The sequence below is a fragment of the Ambystoma mexicanum genome, chromosome 10 (genome assembly GCF_040938575.1).
Source record: "Ambystoma mexicanum isolate Mex_15411 chromosome 10, UKY_AmexF1_1, whole genome shotgun sequence".
Lineage (NCBI taxonomy): Eukaryota > Metazoa > Chordata > Amphibia > Caudata > Ambystomatidae > Ambystoma > Ambystoma mexicanum.
This window is the reverse complement of record NC_090932.1, coordinates 1,239,417,692-1,239,435,214: the sequence shown is the minus strand read 5'-3', so window position 1 is coordinate 1,239,435,214 and position 17,523 is coordinate 1,239,417,692. Positions and strand designations below refer to the sequence as shown.

The 17,523-nt window shown below is 46.0% G+C and overlaps 1 protein-coding gene across 2 annotated transcripts in view; it reads right to left on the bottom strand.

Moving 5' to 3' along the window:
* The window catches only part of SPRING1 (SREBF pathway regulator in golgi 1), a 196,725-nt gene that overhangs the window by 110,426 nt on the left and 68,776 nt on the right, over positions 1–17,523 (bottom strand). For both annotated transcript variants that reach the window (XM_069619216.1, XM_069619217.1), the window contains exon 3: positions 3,088–3,244. In XM_069619216.1, the coding sequence (XP_069475317.1) occupies positions 3,088–3,244 (157 nt within the window). The remainder of the gene's footprint in view (positions 1–3,087; positions 3,245–17,523) is intronic.

The window sequence follows — 17,523 nt, the reverse complement described above, 5'->3', positions numbered from 1 at the left end:
TTGCTCTGTTTCTCCAGTAAGAAACCGCCTGCAGACACAATTGTGTGCATAGATGAGCTTTAAGAAGTAATAGATCTTGTAGTGTAATGCCGTAGAATGACCAATGCGCAAGACACTGTGCTAGCATCCAGCTGGCAGTGCAGATTAGGGATGTAACGGTATACCATTTAAGATACCGTGAACCACTTACCTGAACAATAATAACCGTCACGTTGTTTATACCGGTATACTGTTTATACCGTTAAGTGTGCTTTTCAATCTGATTTGGAAAGGCTGCAGTAAGCAAGTGCTGAGCAGTCTTGGTCTTGCACTGTTGGATGTGCTGTCTGCCAAGTAGTTTCAGTTGGAGCAGTTTTTAATGCCATTCCATAAACCACACGTGCCTGACATAAAATCAATATGTTAGCAATAGGAAGAATAAATACAGTGCCAAGAAGGAAAAGGGTTTACTTTGGGATGGTGGCTTTGGGGTGTACATATTTACAATGGATAATGCTTGCCAAACATATGACAATGGGGGATTTACCTGGTTCCCTCATTGAATTTACATATAATAAGTCACACTGCAAAATTCACTCAGCTCTGTGGGTATTCCCTGCTGCCATACCAAAGGGTAACATGTCCCCGATTACTGAAAACCTTTTGGCCCGCAAGTAAACTAAAGGCTGTAACGTAAAGAGTGAAAGAGTGAGAGAGTGAGTGTCTGTGTGTGTATGCGCACAAGCGTATACTACCATCAGCCTCCATTGATCTGTGGCATGCAGGTTATCAAGATGGCAACATGTTCATCTTCACCAGTAGCCAGTGGGGGAGCTAAAAGCTTAAAAGCCTAAATGACCACTTAAGAAAAGCTATTCAGTTTGCTTTGCCAGTCGCAACAGGGAACCCCCCCCTTCTCCTCCTCTCCACATGTGTGTTTGTGTTTGGTGGAAGCAAGGGGTGGCATTTCAGTGGAAAGTATATTGAAAAGCCCAATTCTGGCCCTGGGTGCCTGATTTTGTTTGTGATGATAAATCCGACAATGTATGACCTTTTAGAAAATATTTGTTAAGATTAGTTAACTCCACCAGCTATACCGCGATAACCATGATATACCGTCATTTGGCAAGAAGGTTATCGTACCGTTATAAAACTAATACTGTGACACCCCTAGTGCAGATAAATGCAATAGAAAAGCAGATATATATAACTCGTAAATGAATCTTGCCCAAGATATGGGGGGGCATAAAAGCATGGATATGTTATATGTGATAAATATGTGCAAAAGAGATGGAAATGTTTAAAAATTCTAAAAAAACTCAAGACCCTCAAAGAATAAGATGAACATTTTCACCCTAAACAGATAACCAAGAACCCTCACAAAGTAGAATTTATCCGTCATAATTGGGATATCTACCTAGCAACAAGAACACAACCATGGGGGTGAGTATATCTGAATAGATTCATCTGTAGATGATAAACATCAAATACCCATCCGGTAATTGATAAATGGTATAGAGATTACAGGATAGAAGAGTAATTAAGAACCATGTACCAACAGGTTGTGGGGAACAAGAGAGTTTTTCGTAAGGATCTCCGATGACACAGAGAATATACCATCCATACAAATACAGGATACCCAGAGAGGTAAGCCTTATGATTTGACAAAACTGTAGTATTAAGTATTTGATATATGATACGTTCCGATAGTCCCCCTCTGTATATTTCCCCCCATTTTAGGGAATGAAAAAGAGAATTGAGACTTCCCATAACTCAACCAAGATGCCCACCCCTAACGAGAGGTGGTGTGCGAGACAACAAATTAGAAGATTGTCTTTTTTAACTATCTATTGTGACTACAATTGCCACAGCCCAAGTCGTGAAGAAAGCGCAGAACTGGATCTACTCCGGTGAAACCCGTTGACTAGTAGAGGGTCGGGCTGATTACCCGACTCCCTTGACTCAGTAAAATTGAGATTGAGCTTGGCTGAATTACATTCAGATTTTAATTAGTAACGAAAAGTGAACATCAATAGACATATGCAGCGATTTAACTAGTCCATATGCTCTACTTTTTGTGTTTTTAACAATTTGATAAGTCACACATTTGGAAGCAATACGAATATAAATAGAAGGATTTGACTTCCGAAAGTGAGCTCCTAGTTTTTTAGTGGACCAAAAATTAAGTTAACACGTCCTGCCCAAGTGATTCCTTATTTGGTCCAATTCCCTCCAGCGGTTTTTGTGCTTAGGCTTGATAAAATGCAGACCTTTTCTCCATGGGAAAATGAATGGGAGTAGGCCAAAAACAGTGGGTTTTTTGCCTTCTTAATAGCTTTTTCACAAATCTTTCCCATAATTTCCAGTCTGAATTTTCGGATTTACTATGGCTCATGTCACTCATAACTATAGTGAGGCGACTGCTGCACTAATATATATTTATAAATGATATTTTCCAAACAAAAACTTGTTGATCGGTTTAAAAGTAATTAAGAAAAAAAGTTTTTTTGCCTTATACCATTAATTTTACCATACAGAGAATAAAAAGAAAAAAAAAGTTCAAAAACCTCCTTTGAACACCCGTAGCGTGAAAACTGCCAAATGAATTTGCACCATAGAAGAAACAAGTTGGGCATAAAGCGCTGCAGGTGTGCCTTTTTTATTTTGGTGTAAATAGGTCCAGTACTTAAGCAATTCAAGGGAGAAGTGGGTGCCCCGGTCCTTCTAGACAAAATAAATAATGCACAAGTTTCCACCGTTACTCTTGTGCATCAGGAATTTTTACTAAGTATTCTATAAGGAATCCACAAAAGTGCAACCTTTCCTCATGCAACTGTAGTTGATTTAAGCATTTTGAGAGTTACCCTAGTGCAATATTTAACGAGATCACCAGAAAAGGTCTTACTGTACACATGCGGTTTAAGATGGTGTCCCCAGAAGCAAATTTGGCAGCTCACACTAATTAAGATGGAAACTTCAAATGTTATGCCTTTTTAGTTCATTGGAATGACTCCAAATCGGCTCAGGCTACCAAAACCTTTTCTAGTTTCGCTTCACATTTCTTGAAAGAGTAAAAGCTGGCAAACGGGTAGGGGACCCCGACCTTACCAAGATCATCAGTGATTAGGAGCTTCCCTTGAACAGAGTTGCGGCATTGATTGCTAGGCCTGCTGCTGTTTCCAAGGTTAAATTTTACTCTCCACATTATGGGTCGATCCCGGTCACGCAGTTCTAGCAGTGTCCTGTCTCTTACAACCCTCTCCTCCTGACAAAGAAAGACATTTGGTTAAAAAAAAGGCTTTCACGCCACGAGAAAAACAGAAATTACCAATGTTTATAACCGCAATAACAAACCAGTGCAATAGACAAACTTCAAAGTGCATAGGAGCTGTGACTGTACAACTTTGAAGGCTTACAGAATTAGAGGGCAAACTTTCATCAAGCATCTTTAGCACAGACAATGGGCTCCATGTATTCCCTAACTGGCCACGTGCAACAACATACCACAGCGTAATAGAAGCATAAGCAAAATAAAACAAAAAAATAAACCAAACACATATCAAGCTAATCTTACATCTGGCACACTTCTTTTCCCATGGTTATGGAAGGGAAGAAGGGGCATAAGAAGCCCTGCAATGGGCAAACTGGAGTAGGAAAACAAGCGGGTTGGCTGGGAGGGGTGGCTTGCCCCAGATGCTTGTGTTTTAGGTCAACCAGGGTAGGTGCTGTTAAAACCCTCCAATTTGGCTGGGTGCCATTTAGGGACAGTGAGCTCACTTCTGTGTGCTATGCGGTTCTTCTCATGTACAATCTTGTTTTGAGTCATGCTGCTCCCTTCCGCTCCAGGCTCCAGATTTCTGCAGACTCGTGATGCAGGAATCAGCCCACTCACGGTCCTCCTCAGTTGCGGCCATTTGGGTGGAGCCAGGAATGCAGACCCCATGCTGATTTGCCAGGCCACCATCACTTCTTCGAGATTCCAACGTGGCCGGGCAGTTATTTATTTAAAAAAAAAAATAATAATGTTTGAGTCTCCAACTGCTTCACGCTTAGGCCAATTGCAGGTGCAAACTAATAATGATATGATATGATATGGTATTTGTAACGCGCCTATACACAAGTGTTTCAAGGCGCGACGAGGCAGGGAGGGGGGTACAAGGGGAGACAGAAAACGATCCTACTAGGCCAGGTGTCATTCAGATCGCGCAAGTGCAGGGGTAGGGGAGGGGAAAAGTGGAAGGGGAGGGGGGGAAGTGCAGTACAAGGTAAGAGGCGTACGTAATAAATAAATAAATAGGGCCAGCTGGTGGCAAGTGTGAGGTAAGTGCAGAACAAGTGCTGGGGGAGGGGGGGCTGTAGGGATACAGAGACAGACCCGCAGTGCAAAGGGGTTCCAGGGCATCAGTGCAAGTGGAGAGTGGCAGGGCCCAGGACCGAGGCCGTTTAGAGTGGTCCAATTGCAGGATCAGTGCAGCTTCAGTGAAAATTAATTAGCCGCTCAGCAGGGGAGAGGGAGAGGGAAAGCAGAAGCAAAGAGGAAGGTTTTGAGGTGCTTCCGGAACCGGAGATGGTTCTCCTCAAGTTTCAGGGAGGCAGGAAGGCTGTTCCAGAGGGAGGCCCCTGCCGCGGAGAGAGATCTACCCCCAGCTCGTTGCTTCGAGAAGCGGCTAACCCTGAGGGAGTTGGAGGCAGATGAGCGAAGGGCTCGGGAAGGAAGATATTTGGGAAGAGAGAGTTGAAGGTATTTAGGACCTGGCACCTTCATAGGAAAGAGCAAACACATGAGTAAAATCAAGGAAAGCTGGGATTAACCAATCTGCGGCTAGGCAGATTAGGTAATAACCAATCAAAACCTTTATTAGTTAATGAACCCAATCAAGAGAACTATTAAGGAGCAAAGGCTGGTACATTTGAGAGCACAGACCAGGCTGAAGCGAGAAGGAGTACAAATTAATGAACAAGAAAGGTGGGGAATGGAGATTTTTGCAGGGATAGCCAAAGCCAAAACCAGATAATTACACCAGGTGTCTGGCTACAAAAGGGTTTGGAAACAGCGTTTTAGTGTTTCGACAGTAAACTCTTTGGAAACTAATTCTCGGAAGGAGGGAGAGAATATTACATCTAAAACAAAAAAACTAAGGAAGGGGGAAGAAATACTAGTTTGAAGGAGCTTTTTCAAAACGGTATTAGACCTTACCTGTAAATAAATGTGGATTATCATGTCAGGGACCAAAAATGTGTTTAGATTAAGGAGCAAATAAATTCCAATATTCCTATAAAAATAGTGGAATCTTTACCTGCGGTTTGTCAATCATTGAAACGAGCATCTGCCCAAGATTACAGTCAGCACTGAAGATTGCAGCTTTCTCAACAACCAGAAGGAAACTTAAGTGGAGCTTTCTCTCCATGACCCAATGGACACAGCTGGGTTACAAGCTTCCAAGATGACTTTGCTCCTAGAAGATTCCTTTCCATTTGCCCTGCATGACCACAGAGGCAGGAGCACTAGATGGCAGGGCTGGTAACGGTTACAGAAAGTGGCCAACGGTTACAAAAGACTATCCACAACTAAGGTTCATTTAAACACACACGGGCAGTGTCGTAAACACATAGCGAGACATGAAAAGCACGGCGAACAAACCACATTGTCCCAGGTGCCAATTGACTGTACTGGTCGTAGTTAGCTGCATTCACAGCTGTTCCAGGAAGCTAATAAGGCTATTTTTTGTTTTAGTCACTAAAAACCAATTTGACTTTTTTTTAAATAAAAACGAGATATATACTTATGTCAAAAACAATGACAAGTGTGCGACTATCGTGGATCTAATCCAGGTGCATTCAAAATCCTCTCCATCTACTTCGGGTAAGGCGTAATCCCCTGCAGGTGGCCTGAATACGTAGATCGCTGGCCTGACAGATGGTCAGTGTTCCTGCTTGCAGACCTCAGTAGGGCTAGCTTGTTCAACCCAGGAAAGCAGAATACATAACAGTCTCATTCATCATTTGTATACATTTGAAGAACAGGCAAGTCAAATTCAAATCAGAAAATTGCTTCCCAACATGTTTAATAGTTCAATTGTGCCATATGATAGACAGCGGGCAAGGCACTGCGGCGCAGTATCCCATGCTCCAAGGGTGTAGGATCTCCAAGCTTTGTGTGATTAGAGGACCTGGTAGCCCTGATCATCCATATGTTGTGGGACCCAGCCAGAAATTATGCAGGTATCTGGTATTCAAGCTGTCGGATAACTCTGTTAGAGTAGCACCTGGCTCAAGCATCTCAGACGAGGATTGGACAATCTTCAATTAACGCTTAGCTGCCCTATTCGCAGGAAGTCTGAGTAGCCCTTGCGTCTGGATGTCCCCGGTTCATGCTGGAGCACACACATTAGCTTCAAGGTACGGTGGCTTTTTCGGGTGAGGTCAAGGGAGAAGGTGAGCCAATGGAACAGGAGTAGGAATGACGGTACAGAGGAGGATTACTGAGCGCTTGTGCAAGGTGAGGTATTGGTTGGGGAGAGAAAGTGGTACTTTATTGCGAGTGCACGCAAGGTGAGCGAGTGAGACTAAGGGAGAGTTTAGGGGTGGAAGTCAGGACTAGGAAATTCTTAAAAATCCTACTAGACCTGCTTAATTTATCTACTGTACCAAAAGAAATGTGCACTCGCCCCATGGTGATGTCCGACAAATGTACTAGTGCTTTCTGTAATATGTCACCACAAGCACACTTGACATTTGGCAAAATGCTGCCATGCAGAGCGAAACTTTTATTTGCCATTTATTGCAGTAAAAAGTTTCAAATATCCCCAAATTCGCCATGTAAATAGTACTCTACCTTCATAAAATCTCGACTATGCAGGTGAGAGAGTAGATTTTAAGAGCCATGTGTCATGATCTCTGCTTCCAAAAGGTCAGGGTTTTCCCAACTCCCTTGGAAGCAGATCCATAACCCAGGTTCCGAGTGCCAACCAGTCCCAATTGGGACCTTTTGGACCCAGTCCTGGCGCCAGTGGCACCAGGCTCATAGATATGCCCAGTCCCAGCGCTGGAAGCGCCGGGCTCATAATGCTTGGGTGGACTTACCTTCAGCAGACCATGCTGCTTACTTGCCTGCCAGTTGAGCCTCTGATCCTCTTCTGTTTGGAACTACTTTTCCTGTTGGGTGAGGCTGGAGCCACTCCCTAGATTCAGAACACTGGAACTCTTCTGGAAGGCAGGAACTCTTTTCTTACCAGGAACTCTTTTCTTACTTAGGCGTGGCTGTGGAAGGAGACACCTAAGCACTACAGGAGGCTATTTAAACCACACCCGGTGGATGAATCTTGCTTTGCGTTATTCTGCAACCTCTGCAGCAGAACGCTCATCGTGTCTTCTGCATCCGGTCCTGGGCCTAAGGAAAAAGGCTTACCATCCTGAATCCAGTCTTCAGCAACACCTATAAAGACAAGAAAGAACAGGTTAGCATTCCGGCATCTGAAAGGCAAAGGCTTACCATCCTGAATCCAGTCTTCAGCAACACCTATAAAGACAAGAAAGAACAGGTTAGCATTCCGGCATCTGAAAGGCAAAGGCTTACCTACTCTTCGTGCGCTCCGGAGGTCTTCACACTGCATTCCGGCATCTGAAAGACAAAAGTTTACCAACTCTTCGCACGCTCCGGAGGCCTTCGGCGCTGCATCCCGCATCTGAAAGACAAAACAAGGTGCGTTTAAAGACATTGGGGAACTTTAATACTCACGTGCCATTACTCCTTTCCACATCTAATCCAGTGGGTATTCCGGCACCCTGCAGCCGCTCCGAACTCGTACCTGCAAAATAAAAAGACAGTTAGAGCGCATAGTGAAGCAGGCAACAAGCGCTTACTTACGTGCTTCCAGGCGCTTCTATTCATCACACGGGCTCCATCTTCAACTCACTTCAGCCCGTCATCCGCCATCGCCGGAACCCTGCAAAACAAGAGACATCATTACTAAAGACTTTAAAGACATTTGAATGACTCGAAACTTACCGTTCGTGCAGTAAACGACGGACAGCAGTCCTCTGAAGTCAAGAGGCCTGCGCTACCTATCCAGTGAAGAAACTGGTTGCAGCACCCTGCCCCGAGGCAGATGGAGAGCTCAGCATTCACTTACCTAAGGTGAGAGCGTTAACCTTTGGGGGGTCTACAGGAGAGGAGAAGAGGAAAGAGATAGGGAAACCCCAATAACCCCAGTTAATTAACCCCATATTTTCTATCTGCAGACATCTTACTCTACACGTCAGGCATACAGTGCACAGAGGTCCAGCCCAAAGAGCCAACCGGGTGCTACACATCACCTTTGAAGATACGGTAGTCGCCCAGTCAAGACCGGCGCCTCTGCGAGAATCAGGTGAGCGTTACAGAACGCAAAGCCTACCGCAAAACTCTCGCCCAGGCGCTATGGAAACCTCGGATACTGACCCCCTACCCCGGTTACTTGGGGAACTAAGGGCAGAAGTGCATGCAGCTCGTCAGGAAACGAATGCCCTAAGAAGGGAACTAATTATTTCCAAGGAGAGAACAGACAATCTTGCTAGACAAGTGCTACAGTCACAAGCCGGACAGACCCAGTTACCCGCATCAGGGGCAAATCTTCCTTCAACATCCTTTATGAATCCAGTGCAGATCAACCTACCTGGGAACGTACCTCTGGCTCCGCCCGAACGATATTCTGGTGACCCAAAGAGGTTTGCAGTATTTATCAATCAGTGCCGGTTGCACTTCTTATGCCGGCCAGCAGCCTTTCCAACTGATCAAGCAAAAGTAGCTTTTGTACTTTCGGTACCTTAGTGGCAATGCGGCAGACTGGTCGATCCCTCAAGATGATCCGGTTCTCCATGATTTTCAAGCCTTTCAGCTTAGTATGGAAAAACTGTTCGCAAGACATTCACAGGGGCAGGCCTTGGACAATGAGCTTCTTTCGTTGCGACAGGGTAATCAAGACCTTTTGGCTTATATTGCATCTTTCAATAGACTAATAGTGGAAACTCAATGGCCTGAGGACAAAAGGATTACGCTGTTTTATAGAGGTCTACGTGGAGAGCTCAAAGACGTTTTAGCCCAAGTAGTGAATCCCCCACAAGACTGTTCGGATTATATAGACTTGGTCGTTCAAATAGATCACAGGCTGCAGAACAAGGCCGATCGTTCCAAGTTTGATGCTCGAGTATTTTCCAAACCGCCAACTCCTTCCAAAGGAGTAGACTCCGGGCAACCCATGCAAATAGGGGGTCTGAAAGGTCCTCTAACACAAAGGGAGCGGGAAAGGAGGAAACAGTTGCAATTATGCCTATATTGCGGAAACTCAGGGCACTTTCTTCGAGACTGTCCGGTGAAACCTGCCAAGAAGGCAGTAGGAGCTGCAGTTACCAAAGTTACAAACTCTGAGCAGGGAAACGACCTCGCCCGACAAGAATAGAGGTCCTCTTGCCGAGCGTGAAAACCAGTTCCGTGACCTCGCATTTCGTGATACCTATGGTCCTCATTAGCCCTGATAATCCGGATCGATTACATGCAATTGAAGCTTACGTCGACAGCGGTGCCATCGGCAATTATGTGGATCATGAAATGGTTTTGAGGATGAATCTAACTCTTTGTCCCAAGGCTGTAAAGGACGTCATTACTACGGTGGATGGTACGGAGATAGCCTCCGGGCCAGTAACGCATACCACTCAAGAGGTGACGCTAGTAAGTCAAGATGGACACCATGAGAAGATCGTGTTCGATGTGATCAAGGCCCCTCAGTTTCAGATTATTCTAGGAATACCTTGGTTAGAGAAACACAATCCTCTGATCGATTGGCGAGCAAGAACGGTCCAGTTTCCAGAATGTGTCTCTACTTGTCACCCTCCACCTGGTGTTGCACTGGCCGCAATTTCTTCAGAGACTCCCCAGTTACCTCCCGAATACCAAGATGTTTTCCGGAAGGATCAGGCTAACTCTCTACCTCCTCATAGGTCTTATGACTGCCAGATAGACCTGATACCTGGATCTACTCCTCCTTGTAGTAGAATTTATGCCCTCACCGAGCCTGAGAACCTTCACCTTCGACAATACCTGGATCAATACCTGGCAAATGGGTTTATTCGTCCTTCCAAGTCCCCTGCTTCTTCAGCTTTGTTCTTCGTTCCAAAAAAGGAAGGAGACCTTAGAACTTGTATCGATTATCGCTCCCTGAACCAGATCACCGTTAAGAATAGATATCCGTTACCTTTGATCCCTGAACTCCTGGACCAAGTCAGAAAAGCATGCATATATACAAAGCTGGATCTTAGAGGAGCTTACCACTTGGTACGAGTAAAAGAGGGCGATGAATGGAAGACGGCCTTCCGCACCAAGTATGGGCTATTTGAATATCAGGTCATGCCCTTCGGACTTTGCAATGCCCCGGCCGCCTTTCAATATTTTATGAACGATGTCCTCAGAGAGCTCATAGATGTATGTGTTGTTGTTTACATTGACGACATCCTCGTTTATTCTTCATCGGAATCTGAACATCGGAAACACGTGAAAATGGTCCTCGAAAAATTGCGTCAACACAAACTTTTCGCTAAGTTGGAAAAATGTGTTTTCAACGTGACTGAAGTTGAATTCTTGGGATTCATATTATCACCTGGCAGAGTGCGTATGGATTCAAAGAAGGTCGATGCAGTTCTCAAATGGCCATCACCATCCTCCGTAAAAGGTGTGCAAAGCATGTTAGGCTTCGCTAACTTTTACCGCAGGTTTATCCCCGAATTCTCTCGAATAGTCCAGCCCATCACTGCCTTGTTAAAGAAAAACAAACGTTTTGAATGGTCTACCGAGGCGGAACAAGCTTTCCAGGATTTGAAGACTAAATTTATCTCTGCACCAATCTTAAAACACCCTCGCCCCGAACTCCCCTACATCGTGGAAACTGATGCTTCAAGCCTTGCCATGGGGGCAGTTCTATCACAAAAGGACCCGGTAACCAATCGGTTGCATCCCGTGGCATTTTGGTCCCGCAAATTCTCGCCTCCTGAAATCAATTACACGATTACTGACAAGGAACTTCTGGCTATCAAGTCTGCCTTTAAGGCTTGGCGGCATTATCTGCTGGGGGCCCGACACACCGTTGCTGTGATTACGGATCACCGAAACCTGCAATATTTGAAGACCGCAAAAGCCCAATCCTCTAGACAACTCCGTTGGGCATTATTCTTTGCCGAGTTTGACTTCATAATTACCTAACGACCTGGTACAAAGAACGGTAAAGCCGATGCCCTTTCTCGGATGGGAGTGGAAGAACACTTGGTCAACCCTAAACCTGTACCAATCATTCCCGAACAAAGAATTCTGGGTGTAATCGCCACAGAATCCATAGAGGAAGTTAAGGATAAAGCCAGGCAACTTGTAACTCCAGCAGACATACAGAATTGGCATCTGCAGGGAAAGGACTTTGCAGTAAAGGACAACTTATTGTATTTCCAAGAACGATTATACCTACCCAGCACAGATTTACAGAAAAAAGTAATCTCTTGTTATCACGACTCTTTAATGGAAGGTCATCCCGGTATAGCCAAGACCTCAGAAAAGATCAAGCGCTACTTCTGGTGGCCGTCTTGGAAAAAAGATATCAGAGACTTTATAATGTCCTGTGGAGTATGCGCCCAAAACAAGAGTCAAAAGGAAAGACCAGCAGGCCTCTTACGCCCTATTGACATCCCACCTCGCCCTTGGCATACGCTTTCTATGGACTTCATCACCGATCTACCTCCATGCTCCGGATACAATACGATTCTAGTAATCGTGGACTTATTCTCCAAGATGGCGCATTTCATTCCGCTCAAAGGCTTGCCAACAGCAGCAACTCTGGCCCGAGAATTTCTCGAAAACATCGTCCGACTGCACGGTTTTCCTTCGGTTCTAATTTCGGATCGAGGTAGTCAATTTATTTCTCATTTTTGGCGAAGTTGCTGTCGGTCGGCTCAAATTGATGTGAGACTATCGACCAGCCACCACCCTCAAACCGACGGACAAACCGAGAGGACCAATCAAACTCTGGAACAGTATTTACGCTGCATGCTGCAACAAACTGAAAAAACTTGGAAAGATATCCTTTGGATAGCCGAGTATGCCTACAATAACTCTGTCCATTCGGGAACTGGGAAAACCCCGTTTTTTCTTTTGTACGGCAGTCACCCTCGAACCTCGGAGTTGGATCCCCTCCAAGATCTTGAAACACCAGCAGTAGACTACCTGCATTCTACAATCACCCAAGCCTTTAAGGAAGCTGTTTCTCACCTTCAAAGGGCTAAAGAACAATACAAGAAAGGAGCAGATCAACATCGGAAGGAAGCCCCTCAATATCAAGTAGGGGATCAAGTCTGGTTATCCACCAAATATCTATCTCTAAAAGGGCCACGCACATTCAACCCAAGATACCTTGGTCCCTATTCCATCACTACCATAGTAAACCCAGTAGCGGTCAAGTTGGACTTGCCCCCGCACATGAAGATACATCCGGTCTTCCACGTCTCTCTATTAAAACCCGTGCAACCTCAAACCCGACTAACCAAATCTCCAAAACCTATCCTAGTGGATGGAGAACTCGAGTTTGAAGTCAAAAGCATTCTGGACTCCAAGATCTCCAAATCTAAACTATTCTACCTAATTGACTGGAAAGGCTACAGCCCCCAAGAGAGATCCTGGGAACCTGCTGAATATGTCCACGCTCCTCGCCTAATCAAAAGATTTCACCGAACATTTCCTGACAAGCCAAAACCCCCGGAGAAGCCCGGTTTGGGAGGGGCCTTGAGGGGGGGTACTGTCATGATCTCTGCTTCCAAAAGGTCAGGGTTTTCCCAACTCCCTTGGAAGCAGATCCATAACCCAGGTTCCGAGTGCCAACCAGTCCCAATTGGGACCTTTTGGACCCAGTCCTGGCGCCAGTGGCACCAGGCTCATAAATATGCCCAGTCCCAGCGCTGGAAGCGCCGGGCTCATAATGCTTGGGTGGACTTACCTTCAGCAGACCATGCTGCTTACTTGCCTGCCAGTTGAGCCTCTGATCCTCTTCTGTTTGGAACTACTTTTCCTGTTGGGTGGGGCTGGAGCCACTCCCTAGATTCAGAACACTGGAACTCTTCTGGAAGGCAGGAACTCTTTTCTTACCAGGAACTCTTTTCTTACTTAGGCGTGGCTGTGGAAGGAGACACCTAAGCACTACAGGAGGCTATTTAAACCACACCCGGTGGATGAATCTTGCTTTGCGTTATTCTGCAACCTCTGCAGCAGAACGCTCATCGTGTCTTCTGCATCCGGTCCTGGGCCTAAGGAAAAAGGCTTACCATCCTGAATCCAGTCTTCAGCAACACCTATAAAGACAAGAAAGAACAGGTTAGCATTCCGGCATCTGAAAGGCAAAGGCTTACCTACTCTTCGTGCGCTCCGGAGGTCTTCACACTGCATTCCGGCATCTGAAAGACAAAAGTTTACCAACTCTTCGCATGCTCCGGAGGCCTTCGGCGCTGCATCCTGCATCTGAAAGACAAAACAAGGTGCGTTTAAAGACATTGGGGAACTTTAATACTCACGTGCCATTACTCCTTTCCACATCTAATCCAGTGGGTATTCCGGCACCCTGCAGCCGCTCCGAACTCGTACCTGCAAAATAAAAAGACAGTTAGAGCGCATAGTGAAGCAGGCAACAAGCGCTTACTTACGTGCTTCCAGGCGCTTCTATTCATCACACGGGCTCCATCTTCAACTCACTTCAGCCCGTCATCCGCCATCGCCGGAACCCTGCAAAACAAGAGACATCATTACTAAAGACTTTAAAGACATTTGAATGACTCGAAACTTACCGTTCGTGCAGTAAACGACGGACAGCAGTCCTCTGAAGTCAAGAGGCCTGCGCTACCTATCCAGTGAAGAAACTGGTTACAGCACCCTGCCCCGAGGCAGATGGAGAGCTCGGCATTCACTTACCTAAGGTGAGAGCGTTAACCTTTGGGGGGTCTACAGGAGAGGAGAAGAGGAAAGAGATAGGGACACCCCAATAACCCCAGTTAATTAACCCCATATTTTCTATCTGCAGACATCTTACTCTACACGTCAGGCATACAGTGCACAGAGGTCCAGCCCAAAGAGCCAACCGGGTGCTACACATCACCTTTGAAGATACGGTAGTCGCCCAGTCAAGACCGGCGCCTCTGCGAGAATCAGGTGAGCGTTACACCATGTGAGGGATAGTGATTGCGAAAGGTAAAGAGTGAAAGGAGGGTGATTATAGGAGGAGGTTTGGCTGGAGTTGTAGTGTAGTGGGAGGGGGGAGTGAGGAATAGAAGTGTGGAGCAGCAAGGAGAGAGGGGGACAGTGGAGGAAGAACAGGGAGGAGAGTAGGAGGCAGGGAAGGAGAACATGAGAACCACTTGTTGGACATCTAGATAAGATCCACCTAGGAATTTTCAGTGGGAGACTGCTAGATAAGGAGTTTGCCATAAGGACATCACAACCAGCCAGTCAGCGGTTAGATAGTGGAGGTTACCGATCTCCAGTGATCCACTTGGGGTTTATCAGTGCATGGGCTAGCAAGGGAGCACCTCACTGGAGGCTAGAGAGGGATGGAGAGAGGGCCCTTAGTGAAGCAGGATGACTTCACGTCAGGGCATAAGAGCAATGCCTGGGGATTGCACGCCAACTAGAATGTTGGAATATTAATACTGCAGAATAAAGATTTTCCAGAATAACCTTTGAAAGTCTTGATTCTAAACACACAGAGGCAAGTATTGTGCTTCTCTTTCTTTATTTAACATCAAAGAGAAAAGCTCAACAGCAAGATTTATGCACCCATACTGATGATATACATGAACAAGGGTGTAGAAAATCCCAATGGAAAAACGTTAAATATGTAAAGACTAACTTCAGTCCATAACAAAGTCACTGAGGCGAAACCAAACTCCGTTTCCCAGGTGGGTTTAGCCAAGTTCACAACAGGTCACGGACCATGTAACAAGAACCCTCCAATGAGCTGTAGACAATCCCTCTAAATAGGAGCTAGCAGTGCATCACTTACTCTTTCTTTGTTGCTCAGAGCAAGAAATAAGTGGAAATTTCATTGCATTATATTATCTCAATGTGTTATGCCTTTGTATGCTTAATGTACAAAGTTACTGTTTTTTACAATAATTATAGGTGCTGCCAGTCAATCGACTGCACCGTTGTATTATGTTGTTGCCTCATGGTAAAATTTACTCCACGGCTCCGAGTAGCCCGCAGTCTCCTTTCTTTGTCGTTCCCTTTCTCCCCGACGCCAGCTGTTCCTCAGCTAGCGTCGGAGGACGTTGCCACACAACCGGAGGCTCGTGATTAAGCGACAAACCACTGCTTACCGTTATCCTTTCTTTTTCACACTTCGCATGATCATTGTCATTTTGGATGTCCACGTGCCTCCTCCAACACAATTTACCATTCTGTGAGGAACGGGAGGCCGCACAGAGTGTTTCCAAAGCACGATAGCCCTCGCAGCCAACAGAGGGAGCCGCTCACATTGCTGGTCCTTTCCTCTGTTATCAGACTGTCATCCGGCACTCGCGCAAGGTATTTCCTTTGAATTCAAAGGATTCTACGAGCAAGCGCCGGAGACATCGTTATTACAGCTACATATATATTTTGGACTTACATCTACGATTGACAAAGTAATATAATAATAATATATAAACCAAGAGGAAACAGTGCGATTGTGAGAGAAGGCTGAGCTGATTGCCCACTGTCTAATAATAAAAAAATAAATACAAAAAAAAGAAGGGGGTAAAAGAAGATATTATCCCAATATAATGGCAGCCCAATACCCACGTCAAGCGGATCAAATATGGCCAGAGGAGGGAGTATATGAGGTAGATGAAGTGGCCATGGCAGACAGCTTTAAAAGGGTGCTGGGATCCTCGGTGGAAACCACCATCAAGAAAGCCGCCTCAGACATGCTCATGCCCATCCAACAGCGCTTGGATAACATGGAAGCGCACTTACAGACGCCCCTGCAGGGGAAAAAGAAAACACTTCTGGTGGGGGGTGAAGTACACCGGCTCGCAAGAGTGAGGACTCTTTGACCTCCCCCTGAGCCAGCCATAACAAGCCATGACTGCCATCACAAACGCCTTCTTCAGGCTCAAGCAAGCCTTCTCGATTAGGAAGGAAACCCCTTCCGACATTAGACCCCCTCACCCAGAGGAGGACAATGCGGGTGCCAGACCCTCGAGCCCAGAAGAGTACAATCAGGGCACAGATTGTAAGTATGATAATAAGGGGTAGTACCACAATGATGATCAGAACCCCCCCCATCCTCGGAGGAGGATGAACAAAATGTAAGGTCAAGACCCTCTACCTCTGGAAATGTGATAGCCCCCATTCCCAGGCAGACATCCGGCAAACATTTAGCTCTCAAGGGAATGTTTGTACCGGAGGATTTGATTCATCCCAGGTCATCAGACTGGGAGCTGTCATTCAGGGCTACAGAATATATCAAAGCCAGACTACGTCGGCCTCTAGAAAAGGAGTTCAGGGCGAAGCTCAAATCTAAATGCCCCCACCCAGAGATCCCAGGGAAGGTAGCTCTAACGCCAGAGCTAGCTACGAAGATGATTACTTTCCTGGGTGAGCACACCAAGGACCCCAAAAAGGGCATCGACCGTGCCTAGAGATCCTGCCAGGATAAAGTCCTGGACATCACAGGGCCCCTAGCAAAGATAATGGACTTGGCTGAAAAGGCCATTGACGTGGGCAATTCAATTGACCCAACTATCCTATCAGGATGGTCCCAGAGAGTGCTTTGCTTGCTCAGCAATTGCAAATGTGCCATCTAGACAGAATGCAGGACGGGCATATTCTTAAAAATTGACCCTAAACTGGGAGAACTGGCCAACACCGAATCTGGAGCAGCAGCTCAGGGACTGCTTTTCGGAGACCCCTTCGTGAAGGAGAGGTCTACATTCGTGGGCACCTTCATCGCCTTAGACAAGGCACAAGAGTCTATTAAAAGAGTATTCGCTACCAAAACAATTTCCAGGGCCAGACGAGGTAGGCGTCGCTCCTGCGGCCGTTACTTCTTTGACAGAAGGCCCCAGCATTCAAGGGACCAGCAAAATTTCTGGCAAGACCGATCAGACACCTTTCCATCCATAGGACGAGGAAAGGGCCACAGCTGGAGAAGAGCGTCAAGATACCCAACTCACCAGCCAACAGGTCAGTGTAAGCATAGCAGCGCCGCAAACACCCATAGGGGGAAGGATAGCTTTCTTTGTGCAAGCCTGGACTCCTCATCAGGAGATGCTTGGATCAGGGACACCGCACTGGGGTTTCGACTAGAGTTCTTTGCCCAACCCTTTCAAGTGCGTCGTCCTGCACATATAGTAATGTCAGAATCAGACACAGCAGCGCTAGATATCGAGGTGCACAGTCTATACCAAAAAGATGCCATATGTCTTTGTTCGGACCAGGGCAGATTTTTCAACCCTATATTTTTGGTCTGCATGAAACAAAAGGTTCATCCAGTAATAAACCTTAAG